This window comes from Motacilla alba, chromosome 2 (assembly GCF_015832195.1).
Source record: "Motacilla alba alba isolate MOTALB_02 chromosome 2, Motacilla_alba_V1.0_pri, whole genome shotgun sequence".
NCBI lineage: Eukaryota > Metazoa > Chordata > Aves > Passeriformes > Motacillidae > Motacilla > Motacilla alba.
Window position 1 is genome coordinate 111,222,950 of NC_052017.1, and position 23,888 is coordinate 111,246,837.

The window sequence follows — 23,888 nt, forward strand, 5'->3', positions numbered from 1 at the left end:
TTCTCAACTCTGTAAAGAGAAGATTATACAGATAGTCCAGTACTGATATTAAGGTCTTTCTTGGAAAATTTAAAAACCAGAACTTGATACACCTGTAACATGCTGCTGCCATTTTTCTCCATGAATGATTCTCTTAAGGCATGTAGATCTACATGCATAACTGTGGTCAGTGCAGCATCAGGATTACATAACATAAATCTCTCCTATTTTTCCTTGCTTTTTTTTAAATGTTACCAGGAGCACAATTAAAACCACATTTGTTTCTATGTCACTTTTATCGAGTGTTATGCATGGCCTTGTCTGGTATCTACTTACATTTTTCAAAATTTGAGGTGTGTCTTACAATACAAACTTTTTATTTGTATCTTGTTCAAAGGATTGTGGATAATTTTACACCCTCTAAAATGTACTGATTTAGCTGCAAAGAAATTTAAGTCTTGCCAGACTGTATTGCTGTTTCTCCTGTGTTTCATCTGCGTTTCTATAATATAATTGAAACTAAAGGACAATGAAGCAAATAGGGAAACAGTGCAAGAGAAGAATATTTCTTTAAGAAATATTTCTTCAAGAATATTTATTCCAGAATTATCTGGGAAATTTGTAACAAGAAACTACTGTCTTCATAGTTGGAGTATTTGTTATGACACATTCTGATTATGGTGACAGCACTCATCATAAAGACATGCAGTCGTGCAGTATTGCTTTGGAATATATGGTGTAGACTTCAAGTACTCATGATAGGTTTTCAAAGTAAATTAAATTTTCTTTCAGTGCTTCCCCAAAATGTTACATCTATTAACATCTCTATTCAAATTGTACAGAACTCTAAAATACAATTTAGGAGAAGCAATATCCCTAGAGACAATACAATAAAAAGCCCTTCCTTTTAAATTTACCAGTTTAATGTAAATCTTAAACAAAACAAAACAAAAAAAAAAAAAAAAAAAAAAAAGCAACATTTTTGCACAGGGAATATTTTTGGAGTTTTATATATGATTCACTCACTCAATAAAGGATCCCTGCACTTTGATTCATCCACTTTTATATAGAGTCAAATTAAATTTTAGCCTTGTGCTAGTATTTAAATTAAAACAAAACAATACTCAGTATGTTCTTTATTCTCTGCAGATTTATATGAAGCTCTGAGACTCTTTCTCTTCCCTCGTTCTGTTATTATTGAAGGCTTAAGTTAACACATTATAATAAAAACTGTTTGATCCGATCAAAACAAGACACTTTGGAGGAATGTCACACTCACTCTCAACATTCCACCCTGGTGAAAGGTAACAAGAAGGCTGTCATTAGGGGAAAAAAACCCAAAACCAAACAACACCTCTTGATTGGTTTTAAGTGGCAAAAAATTATGACAAGAATAAAGGAAATAGGACTCTAACTGGGAATAAGGGTAAGCCATTTGGGGGTTTGCAGAGAGGTAACACATGGAAGAAGAAAGGACTCATTATAAGTTGCCCTTTCATGCCAAAATGCCAAGCTGCCCTTTCAGTAGCAGCTGGAGACTTAGAGCTACTGTAACCTAGTTTTTGTTGTGCAGTAAAATGTTCAATATTCCACTGTTGGTTTATTTTCAGTGAGAATGTGTTAAAAGTGCTGTTGAATCACAAACTGCTGTTGATAAAATAGCAACTGGGAAGTGGGAGGCTAGGCAATAATGACCTTTCTTTTTGTATTGCTTATTTTTGCTCTCTTAAAAAAAACCCACAACAAACACAAATACAATTATTTGTATTTAAAGCAGTATTTTTTTGACATCCATTTCCTCTTACTCGCTTTTGAAATATATTTTTAAAGGTGGCTACATCAGAAGTTTTGCCTTTCTTCCACAACCAGAGGATTAAAAGATAAAAAAAATGAAAAGAAATTTAAATGCACTCAAAAAGCTATAAAAAACCTCAGGGTATACATTATTAGTAGCCTAATGTGTTGAAAGCTCTTTCTCCGTTTGGTTGTCTTGCTTCATAAAGTGCCATAGAGAGCAAGTGCATTCAAGTAGTGCACAGCTTTTATTTGCCTGTGGAACAGAATGGAGTCAGAGGCAGAGTTGTGAGGTAGAAGGGAGGGATTCCAGCCATTCCAGGACAGATATAAGAGGTTAGAGCAAATAAGCCCAGAGAGGGAAAACAACAAATGATCACTAAGCTGCAGAGGAAATGAGCCCCAAATTGCCATTGGACTTGCCATTTCTCTGCTAACAGAAGGCCTTCAGAAACTCTGTGACAAGTTCTTTATCTCCTAAAAATAAAATACCTGGGGTAGTTAAGTGGCAAACACCTGTGGGGGAAGTCTGAAATGTCTGAAGTTATAGCTGTGTTGATCACCTATGTGGGCACCAACATGATTGCAAGGTTCTGTTGGTTCTTCTCACCAGTTTGTTTATTTCAGAGAATGAGGTAATTACATCCAAAACTTGTTTCAGGCTGTCATTGAGGTAATGAAGTCAGGCTTGAAAAACTGAGAATGAAGCACCTTGTTTCATTCTCATTTCCCAGTGCATGGTAATCTCTGACTTACTGCACTGAAAAACTATTCATTTCCTTTGAGAATTAGTACCTTTGTGAACAGTTTATAATGAGTGTATGAAGATTTCTACTTTTCTCCTTTTTTTCTAATTGTTTACAAATTTTTTTAACAATTTTGCAGGCTATGAAAAGGCATTTGCCTAATGATACCAATCAGGAACTCTAGTACAGTGAATCAAAGGAAATTTTTCTTTACTGCATTTGTGAAATCACTTGATACAGGTTTTGCCTATAAAAATTGTATGAAACAACTTCTTGTTGCTCCATCTCTTTCTGAAATAAAGCCTGCAATTCTTTACTATACAAAATAATATCTCAGAAGCTATTAATCACATATATTTGATAAATATTAAAATGAATATACATTTTTATATTTGATGCATGTATTCATGTAATTCTTGTTCCCCAATTTTGCTTTTTTTATGAGCCAATTACCAGTTATATTTGGGTAGTTTGTCAAGAGAGCACTATATGTGCTAAAGAGTACATAACAGGATCCTAAATTCTACTTTTATTTGAGACCTCCTGTGATAGGAAAGACAGTCACTTAATTTTTAGACACACAGAATGAAGAAATCATAAAATACTGCTCGAAAGGAGGCAGCCAGGCAGTTAAAGAATGCCTGTCCATCTTGCCTGTGACTACTTAATAGTTCAGTGTCATAAAATACAACATAAAATGCAACTGGGGGATAATTTGACTTGTGTTAATCTTTACACTTACTTTTAGCTGTATTGGCAGAAAGGTCATGTAAGGTCAATGCAGATACACAATTCAGCTTATCCACATGAGAATTCCAATTGTATTCTTAAGGCTACTTCTTAAATGTCAGAAGGATAACCGTATTAATATTTCTGATTACTAATAGATATTCTACTTCTCTTCCAGTGTGATGCATTGAAATCACACAAACAGTGAAAAGTCCATTTAGCCCACTGTTCCCATACACTGACCATTCAAATAATAGATCAAATCGCTCAGAGGTAGATTTAAATATTTTCAACAAATCTATGTAGATGTGATATATTTGCATGTTTCATTAGTTTTCTGCTTGTACGGATGACAAATATTGATAAAAAACCAAAGTAAAATGGTATATGTCCAAATTCCAAAAATTTTTATTAATCTGTTAGTGAACAAACACACGAGTTTATGGCTGTTTACTCCAGGGAAAAAATCTGTTACCTGCCTAGCAGAAAATATTGTTTTCACTGTGTTTATTTCCTAAAGCAATTTTGTAAAGTAATAAAAAGGATGAAAAACTTCCTGTGGTGTGTCAACATGCTGGCACTTCTCACATAATTCAGTCGATTTAACATTGTTAAAGGAGTTTCAGCAGTTCTTCTTCTCAGGTATCTGATTGCCAAGGAACTAGACTTCTCTTTTTATAACTACTTTCTACTTTAGTTGAATTAAGTAATGTGACAGAAATGGTAACTGTTTGTCTCTAAAAAGCAAGATCCTCTCCACACAATCTTCTAACATAATAAAGGGATATTAAAAATGTCTTTAAGACTTGAAGGAAGTGAACTCATCCTCCTAACATAGGCAGTTACTTCTATCCCATTAACTATATAAAGACTGCAGATATCTCCAGAGGGTAATTCCATCTCCTTGAATTAAATACTTACCTCTCCCACTAGTAACAGGAAATGGCAAGGGGGTACTTTTGCATAATAGCCTACAGGTTGGTAGAGTCACCCTGATATGAGAGACAGGAGCTCTCTCTGCTCCTCAGCCTACAGCCTGATTCCATCTGCCTCGCTGCTGGCCAAAGGATCTCTGGGGACAGCACAGGGCTGAGGCTGTGCTTCTCCTTCCAGAGGCTCTTCTCTGTGCGATCCATAGAGGCATACATAAAATTCTTGCCAATGCTGTTGACAAGGGGGCTCATCCAAACTGTCTGGTGGGATTCATCCAGCAGGAACATTGCTTAAGTGCAACAGATACATACTTATCTCCTGCATCCTGAGTACTGTATCTCCCATGTCCAGGGTGGCTACTCTGGTATTACCTACCATGACCAAATAGGACACTTTACTCCCTATACTACAGAGTAGATTTTATTTTTGCAGATTTTTTAACCCAGCTTAGTTCTCTGATTTTTTAAACAGTGCAGTCCCACAAACATGTTTTTAGCACAACTGAAAGGCTGGGTACATAGTGTGGATATACAAGCAGGATGAGAAAAGTCCACATAAATTTCTGCAGTCAAGTTTTCCATGAAAGAGAAAGATCAGCAAAAATAGGCTGATGTAGATGTCTTTAACTTAGCAGCTGGGGATTTTCTGTATGTGTGAATGTTGTACTCAGATAAGCCTTCTTTACCCCTCTCCGTTCTTCTGTCGTCGTTTGCAATTCCCTGAAGTTCTAAAAACTAATGAGAATGTCTCTCAAATTTTGAGAAGAAATTAAAATCCATGCTTCTTGAGATTCTCTCACCTCATAGGAAGTGTTCCATACCATTTTGGAGCATTTAGACTATTTAACTTGTGGCATAATTTGTGTGAAAAAAACCAGCTTTGGGGAAGTCAGATTGATGCAAAGTGTTTTGGTCTGCATGAGCAATGGACTCATTCATTGCTGAATAAAGGGTGTAAATAAAAATATTTGGTTTTTTTTTCTTTTCCTCTTTGCATTCCCATTCATTGTGGCTGCTGTTTTCCCTTCCCAAGTGCAGATGTACCTGGGGAAAATGATAGCCTTTTTATGGCACTATTATTGCATAGGGAAGATACAAGTTTTACTGGGTGTTTCTGAATATATATTTGTTTAATATTTCTTCACTGAAATACCAGCCTACAGCAGCTGTGTAGATTTAGAAGAACTCCTAGCATCCATTGCTCTGCTTTACTATTTTGTCCATAAAGGAAAAGATGTTTCTCTTTTCATATATGCATTATGGAAAAGATAAATTGAGTGTTCCCATTCATGGAGGAGAGGAGGGAGGTAATCAAAACACTGTGGAAGCAAAATGATTGAAGAACCTAAACTCTCTCTAGAAGGTAAAAAAGAACATAAAGTTTAACCCTTAAAACCTTTAGTAATGTGCGTTTTATTAGTAAATGTCCACAGAATTGTGACTATGATTTTAATGAGGACCATTCACAAAGAAATGTTCTGCCAAAGAGACAAAAAGACCTGACATTCAGATACCTGTTCTACTGTTTTAGATCCCATTTCATGTATTTATGTTATTAGTGACTTCCATGAAGTCTTCTGAGGTGTTGAAATGAGTTTTCCTGAGATAGTCCAGATATCTACAAAGAAGGTCATGAAGTTTTTTATTACAAGAGGAGTCATGGAAATGCAACTGCAAATATGAAACAGATCATCAATGAAACAAATCAAATATGAAACAAACAAGTTTGAAAGGCCTTTGCTTTATATTTATTAAATTGAATACAAGTGCCCAATGACTACATTGATGTTTGGGCTTCCACCTGTACATATTTTTATGTGATGAAGATGTTACAAGGACTGAATATATTACTTTTACCAATTATTTTGTTCTATACCAGGCAAAAAACCCACAGGTGGCTTCTAAAGCTTATATTTAAATAGCATGTGCATTCCATTTAAATGTTTTTCTCATTTTGAAACTGTAGCAATAATAATTTTAAAGGGTTTTCTTTTTTTACATCATAAATAGAGTGTTTCACAAGAAGAAATATGTCCTTAGGCTGACATAACCCCTATAGAGTTGTGGAGCTAACATTCTTTTCCAGTTACTCTTTAAATAATTGATAAACCACAGTATGTATGCATGTTTGATATCAGAATTATTTCCTTTTGCACCAGATTAACATAAATGTATCTTTATTATGTTGTATAAACATAAATTGTATTTTAAAATATTATAGCAAGCCAACTCCTAAGAGGCTGTTGACGAGCTGTTTTAAACAGATTATTTTTAAAGTTATGTGCTTAACGAGATAGTCAGTATACCTCTCCAGACTATTTAGCAATGTATGTCTGCACCTTAATTAAGCTAACTACTCTTGCTGCAGCAGTATGGTTATTAGCTCATTCATTAACCAAACAGTAACCATAATCAGCCCTTTCATCTCAAAAATATAATAAGCGCAGTCAGGAAAACAGAGTATGCAATTTGAATTAAAAAAAGAGTTTTCCCTGTTGTTCAAATAGCAACTAGAACTCTAGAGCATCCAGGTTCTAGAGAATCCAGGCTTGCAGACGGCTCTACCAGTAAAATAATTTTCCATTTACATAGCTGGATAGATTGCATGCCAAACCTAGCTTAACGCAAATATAGCTACCTAACCTCTATTTGGTCTTCTAATACAAAACCCACTTCCCTTTACCTTTGTAAGTTCATAGACCAAATCAAAATAAATCACATCTTATTTGTTTTATGCTTACTTTTTTTTTTTTTAAAGCATGGAAACAGACTCATGGAAACTTCTTACTTACTCCTGGTAATAATACCACTCGATCTTTACAGTGGGGTGACTTAGGAGGCAGTTTGCATCTTGACCAGGTCATCAGCAAATAATAAAGAAACCAGCTTGCCTCATTCCTGGTCTGTGTAACTTCACTGGCCATGTTGGGTTTATATTGTCATACTACAACTCTGATGCATGCTTTTTTCCCTTTAGATTTGAATAGACAACCATTTAGCTCCAGAAATGTTACCCTTTCAGCATAAAAAAAGACCTTGGTTTTTTGTTTTGTTTTTATTTCTTTTGCATGTTGGCATCTTCTATCCCAAGCATTGGAAGATTAGAAAAATTCATATTAATAAAGGGATTATTTTCAACAGTGCCAGTCTTTTTATCAGTCTTTTATCAGCTTCTTCCTAGCTCTTTGTATTCTGTCTCTCTGTTTACTCCTGTTATTTCATTTGTATTTCCAGTTGAGCATGAGTCTACCAATACAGTGTTACCAGTGCTAAATAACTTCTGTTACATTTTCGCATATGAATACTTTTATAATCAAAACTCACTAGATAGCCATATTTTCTGCAAGATGCATACTATACTTATCCACTGGAAAGAAAAGGAAGTGTCACGGCTAAATGATTAACTGTTTAGTATCCCAAACCAGAGGAAATAAGTAGCACAGTAGAACTTGTAACTGAGAGTGGGCTTGGGAAATATCCCTTGTCTATGTAGAACCAGAAACATGATAGGACAACCTGAGATCTCCTCAGCTGGCAAGCAGCAAGAGTGCAAATAGTTTTGATATATACCGTTAATAACAGAGAGGAGAAGAAAAGGGTTGGTTGACTCCATTTTGAAAAGAAAATTATTGGCAGACAGTGACAAGAAAGGAAAGATACTGAATGTTCTTTTTGATCAGAATTTACTCAAAAGGTCAGTTGTAAAGAGATGATTGTTGCCATTGATAAGTGTGACACAATCTTGAATAAAGTCAGATCATCTTAGAAACCGGAGGGAGTATTAGGTATACATTAGTGAAAAGCATTTTAGATATATGCATTCCAAGTACATCCTCACTGCATTACTAAAAACCTTTGAGAGATTGAACCTCTGTTCTAAATCCATTTGCTAAGTACGGGAAGTTTCTAGATGAAATAAATAGCACTAAAGTAGAAGTTATAAATTTTGTGTGGCACAGAACAACCAGTGCATGTGTTTTCAGAGTAAAAACTCTCTTCATATAGCTTTATTTCATTACTGTTTTTTTTCAGTTATGACCAGCTCAAAACTAAATCTTTTGCAAATTGTAATGTGTCTGGTAACATCCACCTAATTACTGCTAGGAACAGTTAGTACTCATGCTGAAAGAGTAATTCTGTATTTGATGGAATTGCTGCCTTCATACATCTTTGGGATTCTCTTCTTCTTTGGCTTTGAGCATATGCTCTCACAGCAGTCTATGCTTTATGAATAGGCAGGATCCTAATCAGATATTTAGTTGCTTTGTTCAGTTCTAATTTCTTAAATTGCACACCATTTTTATGTATACTACTATTTTAAGTCTTTTTATAATAATGTCAAATTTATGCAGTTAATTCCCTCATTGTGACAATATATAATAATGTAACTTCGTACAATTCTACTTATTACACAACATCTGTTTTTGTTACAGCTTGACATATGCATTTCACTTGTAAATTATAGCTTTTATGTTCTACTCATGCCATTGTCTTCATTATATCTTTGTTGAAGAATTTGTTTCCTGATTTTTCTTTTAACTATAGTGCTGGAGTAATTTTCTCAGTAAGTGTACGTGTGCCCTTTTCTTTCAGGAAAGATAATAACACAAAACCTTAGTTCTTTATCCAGTCCATCACTCTTTAAATAATCAACTCAGTCCATCTCCACCCTTCTGACAATCACTTCTCATTTCATCAAGGAGAGAAGGAGCCCTCCTTGTGCTACCACAGGTAAATCCCCGTCACTCAGCAACTACACGTTGTGACTTCTTCCTTCCATGTTCAGTGCTCTCACCACTGCACATGGACCAGAGCTGCTTTTAGGGTTTCCCCTTTCAAGGATGCCTTGCCCAGTTCCAGAAGAGAACGACAGTCTCTCACCTTTTCAGGACACCAGTCCCCCCCAATATTTCACCCCCTGGGGCCGAGGGGTCTCACCATCATTTCATCACCTGTCGTCTCCGCTCACATCACTCCTTTGGCGCCGCCTCCCCCTAAAATGCAGTCTCTGTATTACAGGAAAGGTTCTATCCATGGCTATACAAGAAAAAGTCCAGCCAAAAGCCACTCCATCATCTCCTCCACCTAGGATTTTCTCAACTTCTCCCAGTCCTTCTTCACTTGCACAACTCTGCATCACACTTGCGCATTCCTTCTTATCCGTTTCTCTCCTCCCTCAGCTCCCGGAGGATCAGCATTTGCAAGGTTTTCCATCATCTCACAGAAGGGTTAAAATCACAGTCTCTGCTTATCTCGAACTCCCACACTACTCATCGGGCACTCTTCCCCTCGTCGGGCCCCCCCTTCTCTTCCTCAGCCAGGCCAGTGCTTATCAAGTTTCAAGATAGCACTGGCACCTCTCTCCTTCTCTCTCTCTCCTGAGAAAGGGGGGCTGCCCACTACCTCTCCGAGTTCTTCCACCCTTCCGTCTCTTCCAAGGCTCTGGCCCATCTCCCTCGGCCGCGTGGTTTTCCCCTCCCCCACCCAGCCCGAAGCTGGGCAGGGGAGGTCTGACTCCTCCATCCACCGGAACCAAGAGAGGACGATCCCCTGGGAGCTCTCGCTTTTAACCCCTGTGTTCTCAGAGGCGGATCCATAATATCCATAATAGACAACTAGAATTTCACTAAAGTAATGAGAGAAGACATTGTGGGGAAAAGAAAAATAATATTTTTTAATTGATTCCAGTGTCATAAGGATGATTCTTCCTTTGATATCGCTTTTAATGTTGAAATTTAGACAATTGTACACATCTTGGTATCTTGAAAATGTGGGATAGTATTACTTATGTTTATTAGCTGATGACATAATAGAATCTTAGAATTGAAAGGTGAAATCGAGGATCGTCTGTTCCAGTCTTTCTTGGTAAAGGCACAGTCTATACAAAATGCCCAGAACCCCATTCAGATGAATCTTAAAAGTATCCTAAGCTGGGGAATCCACCACTTCCCTGGGGAGGTTATTCCAATGACTGATTGTTCTCATTGTCAAAAATTTTCCTCTTGTTTTTGATCACAGTCTCCACAGGTGTATCTTGTACCCATTACCCCTGTGTTTTTCTTGTGACTCCTTGTAAAAAGGGAGTCTCCATCTTTGTAATCTCCTTTTAAATACTGGAACATGGTAATAAGATCTCCCCTAACCCCTCTATTTCCAAGGCTGAGCAATCCCAGTTCTTTTAGCCTTTCCTTATATGGCAGGCTTCCCAGTCTTTTGATTGTCTTTGTGGCCCTTCTGTGGACCCTCTCTAAATCATGTTTGAACTAAAATAAATACTGATAGAGCAAAAATCTATACTTTTGACTAAACAATCTCCTTTACTGCTGAAATGCAATTAGACAGAGAGTTGCTGTTCTGAAATCTGTCCAAAATGCGCACTTAAGTAAAAGTCATCTATAAATTTGCTTGTAACATCCTTAGTGCCTGTCTTAGCCATTCCTAATGCAAATAAATTGGAAGTTTATGAGAGGTTCAAGAAAATCCCATTGATCCTAACTATTATACCTCTTCCTATTTAAGGATTAAAAGATCCTATCCAAAGCAAGAAAAATATGTCATCTGTTACTGGTGTCAATTTAACAATATTGCTAAAATTAAATGGTCCTTTAACACATTTCTCAAAGAAGAATGAAAAAAAAAAAAGTCTGAGATGGAAATTAATTCATTTGTGCAAAAACCTTTACCCTACTCTTTTTTCTTCCTTGACATCTTCTACCCCTTGGCCTATCTTTCATCCATGGTCCCACTGACACACAGCTCTTTACACTTGTATCTGACCATATTGATCGGTATTTGAGCATTCCTTTTCAGAAAATACCAGAAGATACTTGAGAAAACCTGTATTTTCAGAGATTTTTGCATACTATTTTATAATGAATTCTTAGTTATGAGGTGAAATTGGAGATCAATAGAGAGAACTGTATTCCTTAGAAGGGAATGAAATTCAACACTTTTTAAGATAATGGCTCAGCAGCTTGTTAAGAGAAAGAAGGTTAAGGAGAGTCCAATCCTTCCTATTTATGGCAATCTGGAAGCTTTATAGCAAAAGGGTTTTTCATTAGAAGTCAGCTCAGGGCATAACTGAATACAGTGCTAGAGTGAGTCTGTGATTAATCTGAATACAGAGTGGGGTGATATCAGGAGGAGGGGCAGAATGTATTTTATAAAATATGAGGACATGACTTTTCACTATACAAGGACTACAAAATAATTCTGTAGTGTTTCAAGTGAAATTTAAAATGATCAGTTATACAGATAAATGAAGAGCTTCCAGCAAAAACAGGAACTGAATAACCCAGGTGTTTATAACATAAACAAATAATTACAAATGATTACGTATGATTTTTTTTCTTTTGTATTTTAAAATTTAGCAATTGTGTTAATACTAAGTTTATTATCATGTGAACCTAATTCTAAACACCTATTTCATCTTATGTCAAGCAAATTATCTAAGTAATGTGATAACAAGTGATATTTTTTAGCTTACAAGAAGTTTATCTTGTACTGTCAACCAAATTGTCTCATAAATATTGCTGTTATTCCTGAGAGCTTCAAGAGAATAGAATTGTGTAATTCTTTTAGACAGAAGTGAAATGTGATATAACACGACAAAGGCAGGGTGTTTCTATAATTTTATTTTTAATCCACTCAAACTAAAGTAAATGAATGTGTTGATTATGGAGTGGTGGAAGATATAATACCTGTAAAGACTAAAGAAAACCACTTTAGCTTTGTTGCCTCAGGTAAAGGTATCTGTCTATTCTACTGGCAACTGGCCAATTTAATGAATTTTGACATCAGGAATTAATTTAGACTGGTATGCTGTGGTGTAAGCATTAAATGTATTTTAAAAATCACTAGCTACATTTCTATTAGGTTCTGTCAAAACAGTTAATTGTCTCCTTTTATATACAATTGTATATGATGTGATGGTATAAAATTCCTCATTTCTTCTGTTATTTTTCTACCACTTTTGTCATATTAAATGCTGGACTATGAACAGCAAATGTTATTATCTGTACAAAATTGAGGAATCCTGAAACAATGCAACCTTGGCAAACTGTTAACTCTTCATGAGCAAGGTCAGTAGAATGTCTATAGACTGAGGGCAGAGGAACAAAATATGTTTAGTTGCAGTCTTCAACAAACTGCTTTATTCTATTTCAGTCCAGTCAGAATGAAAAGACCAGGTTGGAAGAGGGACCGAAAAGGAAAGGTTACATTTTACTCAGTAAAGAAGAGCCTCAAAAGCTGTGGATAGGACTTTTAGGGGGAAGGAATAAGAGGAGAGTAATGACCATTCAGCAAACATATCATTTACAGAGAAAATCTCTGATGAAAATGTCAGTTGGGTTATGATGTATTTTTCTTCCAATACTTGCTAACAGTTTAATTTGAAACGTAGATGAGAACCAAAAGTATAGATATCTAAATCCAAATCTTAAACTGAATTTTTAGGAATTACGCTTTGCAGTTCCCTTCCCAAAGAAGGCTGAGGAAGATGCCTCAGCTGTAACGTATGTGCTGGTGAAATCTCTTGAGTAGAGAAATTGCAAAGGAAAGCTGACAGAGAGGGTGAAATCTGGAATGGGGGTGTGGAGAAGGTGATTGGTAACAGGCCAGGAAGATCTACAATAGCACCTACTGTGACTGAGGAAAACCTAGCTAACAAGACATTTCAACTCACACATTTTCTTCACAGGGAAATGATCCCTCTCAGGCAGTGATGCATTAAAATACTGCCCACAGGAGCTGAGTTTCAAGCCTAATGACAGAGTGGATTAAAAATAAAATGGAAGCCTGGCAGGCTGGAAAAGCTGTGAGATTAAGGATCATTCTTCTCATGAGGAAATGATGTATTGGTTGGTCATGAGTGACTCACTCCTGTGTATGATGAAAACTTTGGTCTAGTGTCTGGACCTAATATTGTGGGAAGTCTTCTGTCTACCAGGAGCTTAAATCTGAGGGATGTTGTCAAAGCCATCTAGTCAAATGACAATTACCTGGGACTGCTCATTCATGCAGGCATGACTGATTTCAGTGTGACTAAGCAGATAAAAAAGGGCTGCAAGACTCTTGGAGGAAGGCTGAGGGGATCAGAGCTGTTGTAATGTGCTAGTCAGTTCTCCTGGTTATTCAGGAAAAATGTGTGCCATTCAGTGCTCATATGCAAAAATAGCTTACCAAAATAGGCTCTGGCTTCTTTGACAATAGCATGAACTTGCAAGATAATACATGGTGAAATGAAACTGGCTTTGCCTGAAAAAAAGAATAATTCAACTTAAGAAAAGCTACACGAAGGGCAAGGAGTTCGTTCTTTGGTTCTGTGATGTATTACATGAGAAGCAATGGGATTAAACTGCAACTGGAAGGAGTCTGGTCCAATATAAGAACTTCCAGTGCTAAGTAGAGGTGTATTTGCTAATAGATTGACTTATGAGGCATTAAGAGACTCATCATGGCAGGACTGTACAAATAGGTTCGACAAACAGCTTTAATTGATTGAGTTGCTTTTCAGCAACTGTTGCTGTTCTTTTATATTATCATAGAATGAACAAATTCATATCAGTGCTTGCAACCTGCATTTAGAAATACTAGGATAAGATAAATTGTGGATACTATTAAAGTTTTTCTCCTGTCATTCTGTGAAAAATTCTGAAAGTAAATAATATATACTGGGTTTTATATTGGCTAAACGTTGAGTTTTAATGAAATGGTAAGTGAAAAGTAAAATTGAAGTTGGGCTTATCTACAATATTTAATTGCCTTGAAAAATCAAGAGGTAATGAAATCTGGTATTTTACACCAGGAGAGACATATAGATCAATTTTGAATAGTTTAATTTAACAGTTTAAGTCTGGTTTCCACTGGAAAAATGACATGGCTTCCTTGCTCTGTAGTTATAAATAACACCAGCTTTTTTAACTCCTAGTGTGATTGACACTGCTGTAATCATACTCCAGTGAGCAACTACTATTATGATATAAGCCACAATTACTCAGTTGCATTTCATTATCTGAAGCAATGATTCTGGTGTTTCCTTCTGGGTCAGGCTTTGTTCATATCTTTTTAATTCTTCTTGTTCACAGTCCTTCTAATATGTCTTCAGACATGCTTCTTACTTTCAGATGGGACCGTAATAGCTTCGTCAGCCACTGGATTTAATTTGTTTTCAGTGTCTCTAATAGTATGTATGTTGATGTTGGTATTTTATTTATGGAGATTCACTGCTATAAAACTGTTTGTAATACATGTATCTTCTTTAAAGAGGCACAATAGAAATACTGTCATTAAGGTGACATCCAGTTTTAGGAATGGCTGTTAAATATTGCAGGATTAAATGACACCATTCATCTGTCAAGTAAAAAAAAGCACAACACTTTTTATAAAAGAAAATTTTAATTGGATTAAAATTAATTTCAGTCCTATTATTGGAACATCACAGATGTTTGTGGTTTTGTCCTTAGGGCTCCCACTATGCTTGCGTGTAATAGGCACAAATCTGGTATTTCTGTCTGATATCCATCCATTTCTTCTGTGCTTGTAGTGTTCAATGTATCACTGAATCCCTTTGAGTGAGAAAGAAAAAGGTTTAATAATATGCAGGTTTGTGATCACATTTCAGATGGCCATTTGTGCTTTGACAGCGCTTTTATGTGTCCTAAATTAATAATAACTCTCAATATACAAATATTTTCTTTCAAAAGTTCAACACCTCTCTTAGGAATGATTTGTATTCATCTGCTTCTGTTTTTGGAGGTGCACTCCTGACTTTTACTAGCTATATTTTTTTGTTCCCAAAAGTATTTATCAAATACCTGCATTTATTGGTACTCACCAAAACATGGAAGGTCTCTGCTTATTTTGTACAGCTGGCTAATAAAGGCAATCAATAGGATTTAAAAGGAAGCTTGTAGAGTTCTGCTTTCCAGATGTGACCTCAAGATTATCTCAGGTCTCTCTTCCTCTACTCCTATATAGGATTAAAATGAAACATTTTAGTTTCCATATGGATTAGGATGATTCATGAGAACTGTTAAACTGTACTAGAATAAAGATCCATCTAGTCCTGTGTCTGGTGATAACAAAAGAATAGTTATCTTTCCTTATGTCTTTCCAGCCATCTGCTACCTTAGGACTTCTTCAGACAGCTGATTAGGGACCTCCTGAATAATGTCTACTGTGTCCTCATTGTCTATAAACTTTACAAATATTTGATCACTTTTTAAAATTTTTTGGCTCGCAGGAGAGATTTTATAACATTGATTATATAAGCTGAAACATGTCATCTTGGTTCTCACTTTTGTTCTCATCTAGGAACCATAGTGAGGATGACTCAGCCTGCAGGTATCTATAGGAACAGACTCGAAAGCAGAGGTCATGCTTGTGCTTATGCATTATTCAGTGTTGAATCAAGCCTCTCCTCCGTGTAACTGTTCGTACATTCTGGAGTTTTTCCCTTTCTTCCTTCAAGGAAGTTGATGCTGAGTTCCTTCAGGCTGAGTGTGTTTGCAATCCACTGTTATCTAGTCTTGACAAAAATCCAACTAGGACATGAAAATGCTAGGAATAATGGAAGTAATATCAATCTTTCATCCTTTGAACCATTCAGCTGGTAAAATGTGATCAACACACAACAGAGAATGGTGCCATCAATGGTAGGTCAAGAGGCAGATGTGAATTAAATACTTCCTATGCTCCCATATTTTCCAGAACATACTGACTGATCATTTTGCATAACTTAGCTTATACAGATTTTTAGTGTGAATTCTGAAATCTACTGCAGCTTGCAAAACCAGCACCAAGAATTGCTATATTTATTCTATAGGCAATTACATATATTTGAATGCATTCACCAATATATGATGTATTTTGTGGGGGCTGTTGTGTGCTTCTCTCAAATCTTCTTTGATTCTTTCAATGCACATAAACTCTTGGACAACAAAATTTCACAGTCTTACCACATTTTACCTATCCCATTGAGTAAATAAAAACCTAGCAAGGACAGAAAGTAAGACTAGCCAACTAGTAATTTGAAGTGTTATGTACTCTTTCTTTTTAATTAACATAAGATTATCACAGCATGGACTTATGTTTTTTTCCAAATTTTAATGATCTGGCTTCCTCTTTGAACATCCCAATGGCACAAACTGTATTGTTGCTTGTCTTCATCTCTATGCATGAGATGAAGAGCTATGGAATGAATTTACGTTCCTCTCAAGCTATTCTATTTTAATAACCTGTTAATGAATGTGAGTCAGCAGTTGTGTAATGTAAACAATTGATAGAGAAGGTTACAGAGTCTAAATTGTTTGAGGAAATCCATAAAAATAGCTGGTAGCTGGCATAAATTAAAATAATAAATGCTTCTTTTAAATTGGAAAACGACTGTGACCTGCAAAATCATATGATATCTACAGACTGAAAGAAAATGAGAGATCAAATCATATGTGAAAGTGTGGGAAGTATCTTATTTACTGCCTAAGTCAGCAAAAAGCTGAGCAGACACTGGTGCCCACTTGTTTCATATGTTGCCTTGCTATTCCCCTAGGTACTCCAGTGGAATTGTCTCTGTCAGGTTCTCTGTCCTAACAACTAACACTTCTCTGTTATTCTTTCTTCTAGAGGACTGGATGTATTACCTGAATCTTAATTGTCTAATAATCATTTTTCCCAATATCCCTTTAGAACTTTGAGTCTAATTTACAGTGTAGTTAATCATGAAATAGAATTGAAGCAAATGTGGTACACATAGAGTTTTCAAACATCTGATTGCTTCTATTTAAATTTTTAAAGATTGGAGAAACCTGGAATCTCTTGATCTTACTACTTTTAGGAGTACTTGGTTCTTACTGAAAGATACATTTCCTCATAATCTTGTGGGGATTCTGTGATTAAATTGGAATAGCAAATTTCATTAATATAAATAGGTAAGAAGGGAAAAAAATCCCTTATAAATAGTAGTTTTCAAATTACAATTTAAAATCCTCATATGGAAACTGAAAATAAATATTGCTGTGCTATTGGCCCCAAGAAGGTCTGAAATGGTATCTCTCAGATGAGTTAACAATTCAGTTCAGCTTTAACTGAATGTGAAAATTTAAAACCCAGCTTTTATGAGCTTAATCAGCTGCATTTCAGCAGAGGGTAACAATAATTGGCTACAATTCATGGGAAAAGATAATAGTATGGAACAGTATTCTTCTGCATTACTGCTTCTCTGGCACAAAGACTTTTAAATAACAAAATCTAAAAAGCCCCAAGCATTTGCAATCATTGTGCACACCTGAAGCCAAGGCCTACTCAGTTGTGTTCCTGCTGAGAAGTGCTGTGTTCCATGTTCTTGTTTGTTTCCTCTGCAGAGCCGGCACAGCCATCACTGTGAAAATATCCATCTGTGATTGCAACATCTAGTGCACAAAAATGACTGAATTCAGCCATGGGACATTTTGCATTATGTTCCACTTCATCATCCCCCTGCCCAGTTTTCTTCATGTCTATGATGTCCAAACATACTGCAAGATAAATTTTTGGAACATATCTAGTAAAATACATTTGTACCATTGACAATCAGTTATATTTTTAACCAATCTTCTTTGATAGCTCTCACTAAAATATATTCTTCCCATCCCTGAAAGTTTTAAAAGCCAGAGCTCTGGGTGGAGCTCTGAACAACCTGGCCTAGTGAAAGTTGTCCCTGACCAATGTATGGGGTTGGAACTATATGATTAATGTTGCTTCCAATCTAAACCATTCTATGTTTCTGTGATTCCATTATTGGTCTAGTATTATCACCACTTACCTATCTGCTTGTCAGATGCAAGATACTACAGAGACCTTATTTCTGACTCCTTCTTCCTCCTCCCACCTTGAATTGATCCTCAATTCCCAAATCACTTTCTCTATGTTGTTCTTAGATTTTTTTTCCTAATTTGCATTCATGGAAACTGAATCAGAATAGATATCATCCCTCAGCACCTGGTTTTGTGCTTGAAGCAGAAGCAGGTAGTTCTTGCTAACTTCAAATCAGCCTATATTGTCTTTGCCTTCAGACAAGGGTTTGTTTTCTAGCGTCTTCTTCTGTCTCCTTTTGTGCCATTCCTGATTTTTAGTTGCTCTATAAACATGTATTTCTAAAGAATATTTTCAGATATTCTGAGAATATCTCTGTTTTTTATAGTATAGTATCTGCTGGTGTGTTTTATTTAGAAATATTACATTCATGTATATTTGCACTGTATTGTACTGGGGAAAACAAATTTTATTTTATTTTATTGCATCAGTTACATAATTCTGTGTGCTATGATTGTGCTGAATAACACATAGTATTACAATGAGTTCAGTAAAGTTATGGAAGACTGAAGCAACATTTCTCTTTTAGATAACCAGTAAAGTAATTGAAGATTTTTTTCTTTTTTGTTTTTTTCATTTCTGGAAAATGTTTACTTTTAGGTTTTAATTACCAAATAATTTAGGTCTGGAAATTAAATTTTGCTCAATATACATTGTAACATGCTGGGAAGAACATTTGCATGCCACCTAATTGTTGAACTTTTTTATTCTATAATTTTCAATATTGATGCATGTGAATGATAAACATTTAGGTGTTCCTAAAACTAATCATACTTACCAGTTTTTAGTTTCAGATAGACTTGAACAACTATAAGGCAGTTTTAAAGTTTCTGTAAAAGAATTAAAAATAATGCATTTCAAGAAATCACCTTATTACCTGAAAGATAAATCTAGTTGTTTTAATTAATCAAAATAACAGCAGTTAAAACAGCCATGAAATGTAGGTGCTTAGATTGTATTTTAGAAAATGAGCTGGAAATTTTTGTATGAGAAAATGATGTTTCAAATATGTATTTACATTTCAGAAGAACATTGACAGCGCACAATGCACCTAATGTACTTTGTTAAAAAAATGCAATCTCTGTGTTTGAAGTAAATAAAAACACCCCTAAATTATTTAATATATAACTATAACTTGCCACTAAGTAAATATTTTCAGTATTTTGTTTAGAAAAGTAAAATTTCTTTTTCATAACATTGAAATTTCAGAACTTAAAATTTTCAGGCTATTAAAGATTAAATTAAAATTAAATGAAGATTAGATTTAAAATTAAATTAAGCTTAGATTAAAATATATGGTTTTCACAATGACTTCAATAGTTACTACACAAACAGGAATTTATCATGCTGGAGCAATTAATGTTTGATTTAGGAATAAATCCCAGAAGTCTTCAAGTATTTTTTAGCCCAAAAAATGTGGGTTTTATCTGCTTTTTATTTTAAAAAATGACATTAGATAGTTGGTATCTTGTATGGATTGATTTTATACTATATCTTTGTCCTTTGAATGTCCTTGTTCTTCTAATGCTTCTCCTTAACTAGCATTGAGGAAAAACAGAAGGGCGGAAATGTTCTTCTGACACGTTTGATGGAGGATACATTTGAAAACCAACTAAAATTGCTTGCCAGCATGTTTTTGAAAAAGGGAATTATCCTTTGATAGCAAAATTGTCGGATGTCAGTGACACTTGCTCAGTATTTGCATGAGGAATTCAAAGAGCTTGCGACTGCAGCCTGGTTCTGAAGTCTGCAAAACACATTGCCACTCACATCTCTGCATGTAGTTGTTTAAGGACAATATTGTAAATGCTGGAGGAAATTCAGTGGTGATTCTTCTTTTCTTTTAAAAAGGATGTTGCAGGTTGGTTGAAGCAGTTTAGTGTTATAGTGTGATTTCATGGCTTTCCAGATCATTCAGTTACATTCCATATAGAGACCTAGTTGACAATGTCTTTAATTTAAATATGTTTTTATTCTAGGCATTAGGTATCTGTCATGAATGCACATTTTAGATTTACTAGGTTGTCAAAAGCTTTCAGAGCTTATGCTTAAAAAACAACATTTTTCTTCTAGTAATGGTCGGAATGGATATGTTCTACACGTAATTCTCTTTGTATTGAACACTTCTGTGTCAGAAACCTGGCAATGTTTGTTCAGATGGAGTCCATGAACTGCAGGGCTAAATACAAGCTCGTCATGAATTAGGTGTCTCAGCCTGCTTTTCTCTTTACTTTTCACCTAGGGTATTGTTAAATGTTTTAAGAAACAAATTACTTAAACAATTATTAGAACTAATTTTGCATACTTGATTTTGCACCTAGGATAAAAAGGTAGAGTAAATGATGTTTCTAAAGCTGTTCCAACCCAAATCTTCATCATTCCTTAAGGAAAGGAACTTGCTTAGAGATTGATGACTTTGGGGGTTGGCAGTAAGTTGCTCTGAAATAATTTTATTTAGAGTTAAATATTCTAGCTTATGTCTTCTAATAGGAAAGAAAATTACATAGTGTTTTAGAATTTAGAGATAGTTTTGTGTGTATGAACCTCTCCTGGGTTCTAAACAGCAAAATGAACCACATTAACCACAGAAATATCTCGTTGTTCAAACCTTGCCAAAGATTTCAGTTCCTTTACTGCAGGAGATTTTATTTTCTTTTTTGCAAGCATAATTTGGAAGGGAGAATCTAATATATGTGTCTAAAATCCAGTTGCTTGTTTTTGTTTTGTTTTTCATCCTAGTGCCTGAGTATTAATCTATTTCTTTATTCATTTTTATAGATTAAAAAAATCAACAGGAATTTTCCCGTAAACCAGCAGGTAAGAAAAAGAACATTTGGGCTTTTTTAATTTATAATTTTAATTCTCACTTGAACTATCTTTAATTGTGTGATAGCTGTTCGTTTTTCTACCTGAAGGATTCTCAGTAGATTTCCTTTAGAGAGTACCTTGGTGCTTTTACTTTCTCAACTCAAAGAGAATTGGTGTGTTTCATCAAAGTAAGAAGATACCTAATCTTTTCAAATTAACCTATTTGATGCAGGTATATATAATTTTCTTCGGTTTGTGTCTTACCAGTTTTACTATAAAAGGGGAATGTTATCATTATCCTGTACAGAATTAATCAGAATAAATCAATGTTCCAAAATTCTGAAAATGTATGGTCTTTATAGGTTTTTTGCCTATTGACAAATGCAGCTATAAAAAAACCTAATATCTGCACAACTATTTAAACAAAATATGAATAAAAATTAGCAAGGTAAAACTCAGTGCACTGTACAGTTAGGTATGTATATGTAATGTATGACAACTGTTAATTATATAATGATAATTTCCACACAAAGAAACTTGTTAAGGGGAAACAGAGCAACCTGTTTCATAAGAAGGAAAAAATTGGTTCCTCATACAAGGAAAGAAATACGTATATGACTGAGCTGTAAACTTGCCTTCAAGAGGACAGATTAGAAGAAGAAAAGTGCTTTCATCTCCCTTACACCATTTCTTCAGTTAGCCAACATATTTCTCAGTTCTCTTTCTCTGGTCCAACTTTATTTATATGGAATTGTCCTGAGTGTAACTCACAAAGGAGGGAGATACTCCTATTTTGTTTTCTGTTTTCTTCATGAGAAGATGCACAAATTTAAAAAATTTATGAAAATAATGTAATACTACTAATATTAACAATAATAACAACTATGGTAATAATTACAACTATGGGTAAGTATAAATGAAGCTACAATAGATGAAGTTAGCATTTGCATTTGGGAATTTTCATAATAATTTGTATAACATCAGATGCAGAGAGTGCAAAGATATGCTCCTATCTCAAAAGAAGGAAGAAGATACTGCCTAATGAACAAAAAGCAGTTAATTGGTTCCATTTTTACTGTTATGTTTCACCCTGAACTTACCTCTTTGCTTTCATTACTGTAAAAAATAAAGACAAAAAATACATAAAGAACAGTTAAAATGTCCTACCACTCTAACATATAATTTAGGGATCTCTGCTGTTTTGGTATCCTTGGCACATGGGGTCAACAAGGCATTTTATTCTTCATTAGGACTCCTGTGAAAAGCAAAAATATCATTCCTGGTTTGAATAGCTTTTTGGCCATGCTCTCTATCAGGACAGCCTGCAATTATAATGCATTCATCTCTCATCAGCACCAGTCATTATACTCCAAAGGAGTAACTATGGAGCACTTCAAGAAACTCAGTCAAAAGGTCAGACTGGAAAGAGAGGCTGATTTGATTAGCAGTGAGACTGGTAAGGTCTTGTTGCCTGTCAAATACTGGAAGAAAAAGGTTTACTTATCTGTGGATGTCTGAAATTTTAGGGAACATTGAATTCAAATCCAGATTTCCTTTTTGGCTTAACTTATGTAGAGATGGTTGTAGTTTTTTATCATGAAAGAAATTAGGAAAAATCACCTAATTTAAGTGAGATAGTTAAATATTATTTTTGAGTAGAGTCAGAAAAGGCTACACAGATGTAAGGTTAATTTCTGTCTTCATGTGCAGCAAGTATCAACATGGTATGCAGAGAAGAAACAGGACTCTTTACTTGTTTTATCAACACATCATTTATCTAAAAATCAAAATACTATCTTGAATAGTCTTTTCATCTTGATTTTTAAAAATAAAATAACTTTTTTGTGTAAGAGATTGAACAGCTAGTTTTAACTTCTTTCTGCAAGCACATCATGAACATGAAAGCTGCCTTCATCCTGTTACACTTTTATTTAAAGAAAAAGGTGTGTATATTTAATTTCATTTAACAAATACCCACAGGTTTTTTAATGAGCACTAGCAGGGTAATTGAAGGTTATTTTCACTTAGAATTTTTATGCATATATATGTGGATTTTAATTAGTTAAGTAAAAAGGGAAGACAATTGTCAAGCTAGAGTCAAGGAAACAACCCTTAGGATTCCTTAATGAAAATATTCTTGATATGGAGAAGACAATAGAAGCACAGACAGACCCATGAACATTACAACGAGGAAGCAAATGTACCTGCGTACAAAGGTATGTAAGATGCTGTAACTCCAGTAGTGTTATCAAAACATCTCAATGTTGCAGCAAGCTAAAAAGATAAAAGAAAAAGTAATTGGAAAAGATTTGTTGACTGTACATAATGTGGCAGCTTTCCTTTAATGCAGGAATTGTGAAAGTAGGTTTGTCTGGCAAATTGTTAGAAAGATAAGCTATATTAGTAAAAATTTAAAGATCAAAGGTGATGAGTATCGATAAGAAGATAGTAGTTATTTGGATAGCATGAAGCAATAAGAAGTTCTCAGAATGGTGGCTGTACATTTAATAGTGGTGGAAAGATGATGCAAAAAATGCTGGAAGAGGACCCCCTTAGACAAAAAAAAATTTGAAGAAGATTGTGGGACAAGAGGGAAATAAAGCTCCCCCTCTCTGAATTGACAGTGATGAAAAGAACACTTGAAATGGTAAAAAATAGAAAATTAGTTGTGTTTTCTATATTGGAACTTTATGCATTGGATGTAAATAGTAACATTTAAGAGTATATTAGCAAGTAGTTGAGAAAAAATAATTTGGACTCAAAATATACTGAATATTTCAAATGTGCACTAAAAATACAATATTGTCGACAAAATATCCATAAATTCAGAGAAAAAATTATATAGACCTCATAGAAGAGAGGCATAAAGACTGGAATATTTCAAGGCTTCAGACAGAGTCTTCTCTAGTTGATCAGCCAAGATGAGAGTGGAAACATGGTCATGTTTCCTTTTCTTGGAGCTCCTGACCTCTCTTGAGCTGTTGCACTGACTACAGCAAATGTCAGCCCCTGTGAGAGCCATCATTAGGCAGGTGAGTTTTGAAAGGCA

General features: G+C 35.0%; 1 protein-coding gene across 13 annotated transcripts in view; it reads left to right on the forward strand.

Annotated features, from left to right (window-relative positions):
- The window catches only part of SNTG1 (syntrophin gamma 1), a 321,662-nt gene that overhangs the window by 228,254 nt on the left and 69,520 nt on the right, over nucleotides 1–23,888 (forward strand). For all 13 annotated transcript variants that reach the window (XR_005256059.1, XM_038129566.1, XM_038129568.1 and 10 more), the window contains one exon: nucleotides 20,810–20,848. Coding sequence is in view for 12 of the 13 variants with exons in the window: in XM_038129566.1 (XP_037985494.1) it covers nucleotides 20,810–20,848 (39 nt within the window). In the remaining variant the exon portion in view is untranslated. The remainder of the gene's footprint in view (nucleotides 1–20,809; nucleotides 20,849–23,888) is intronic.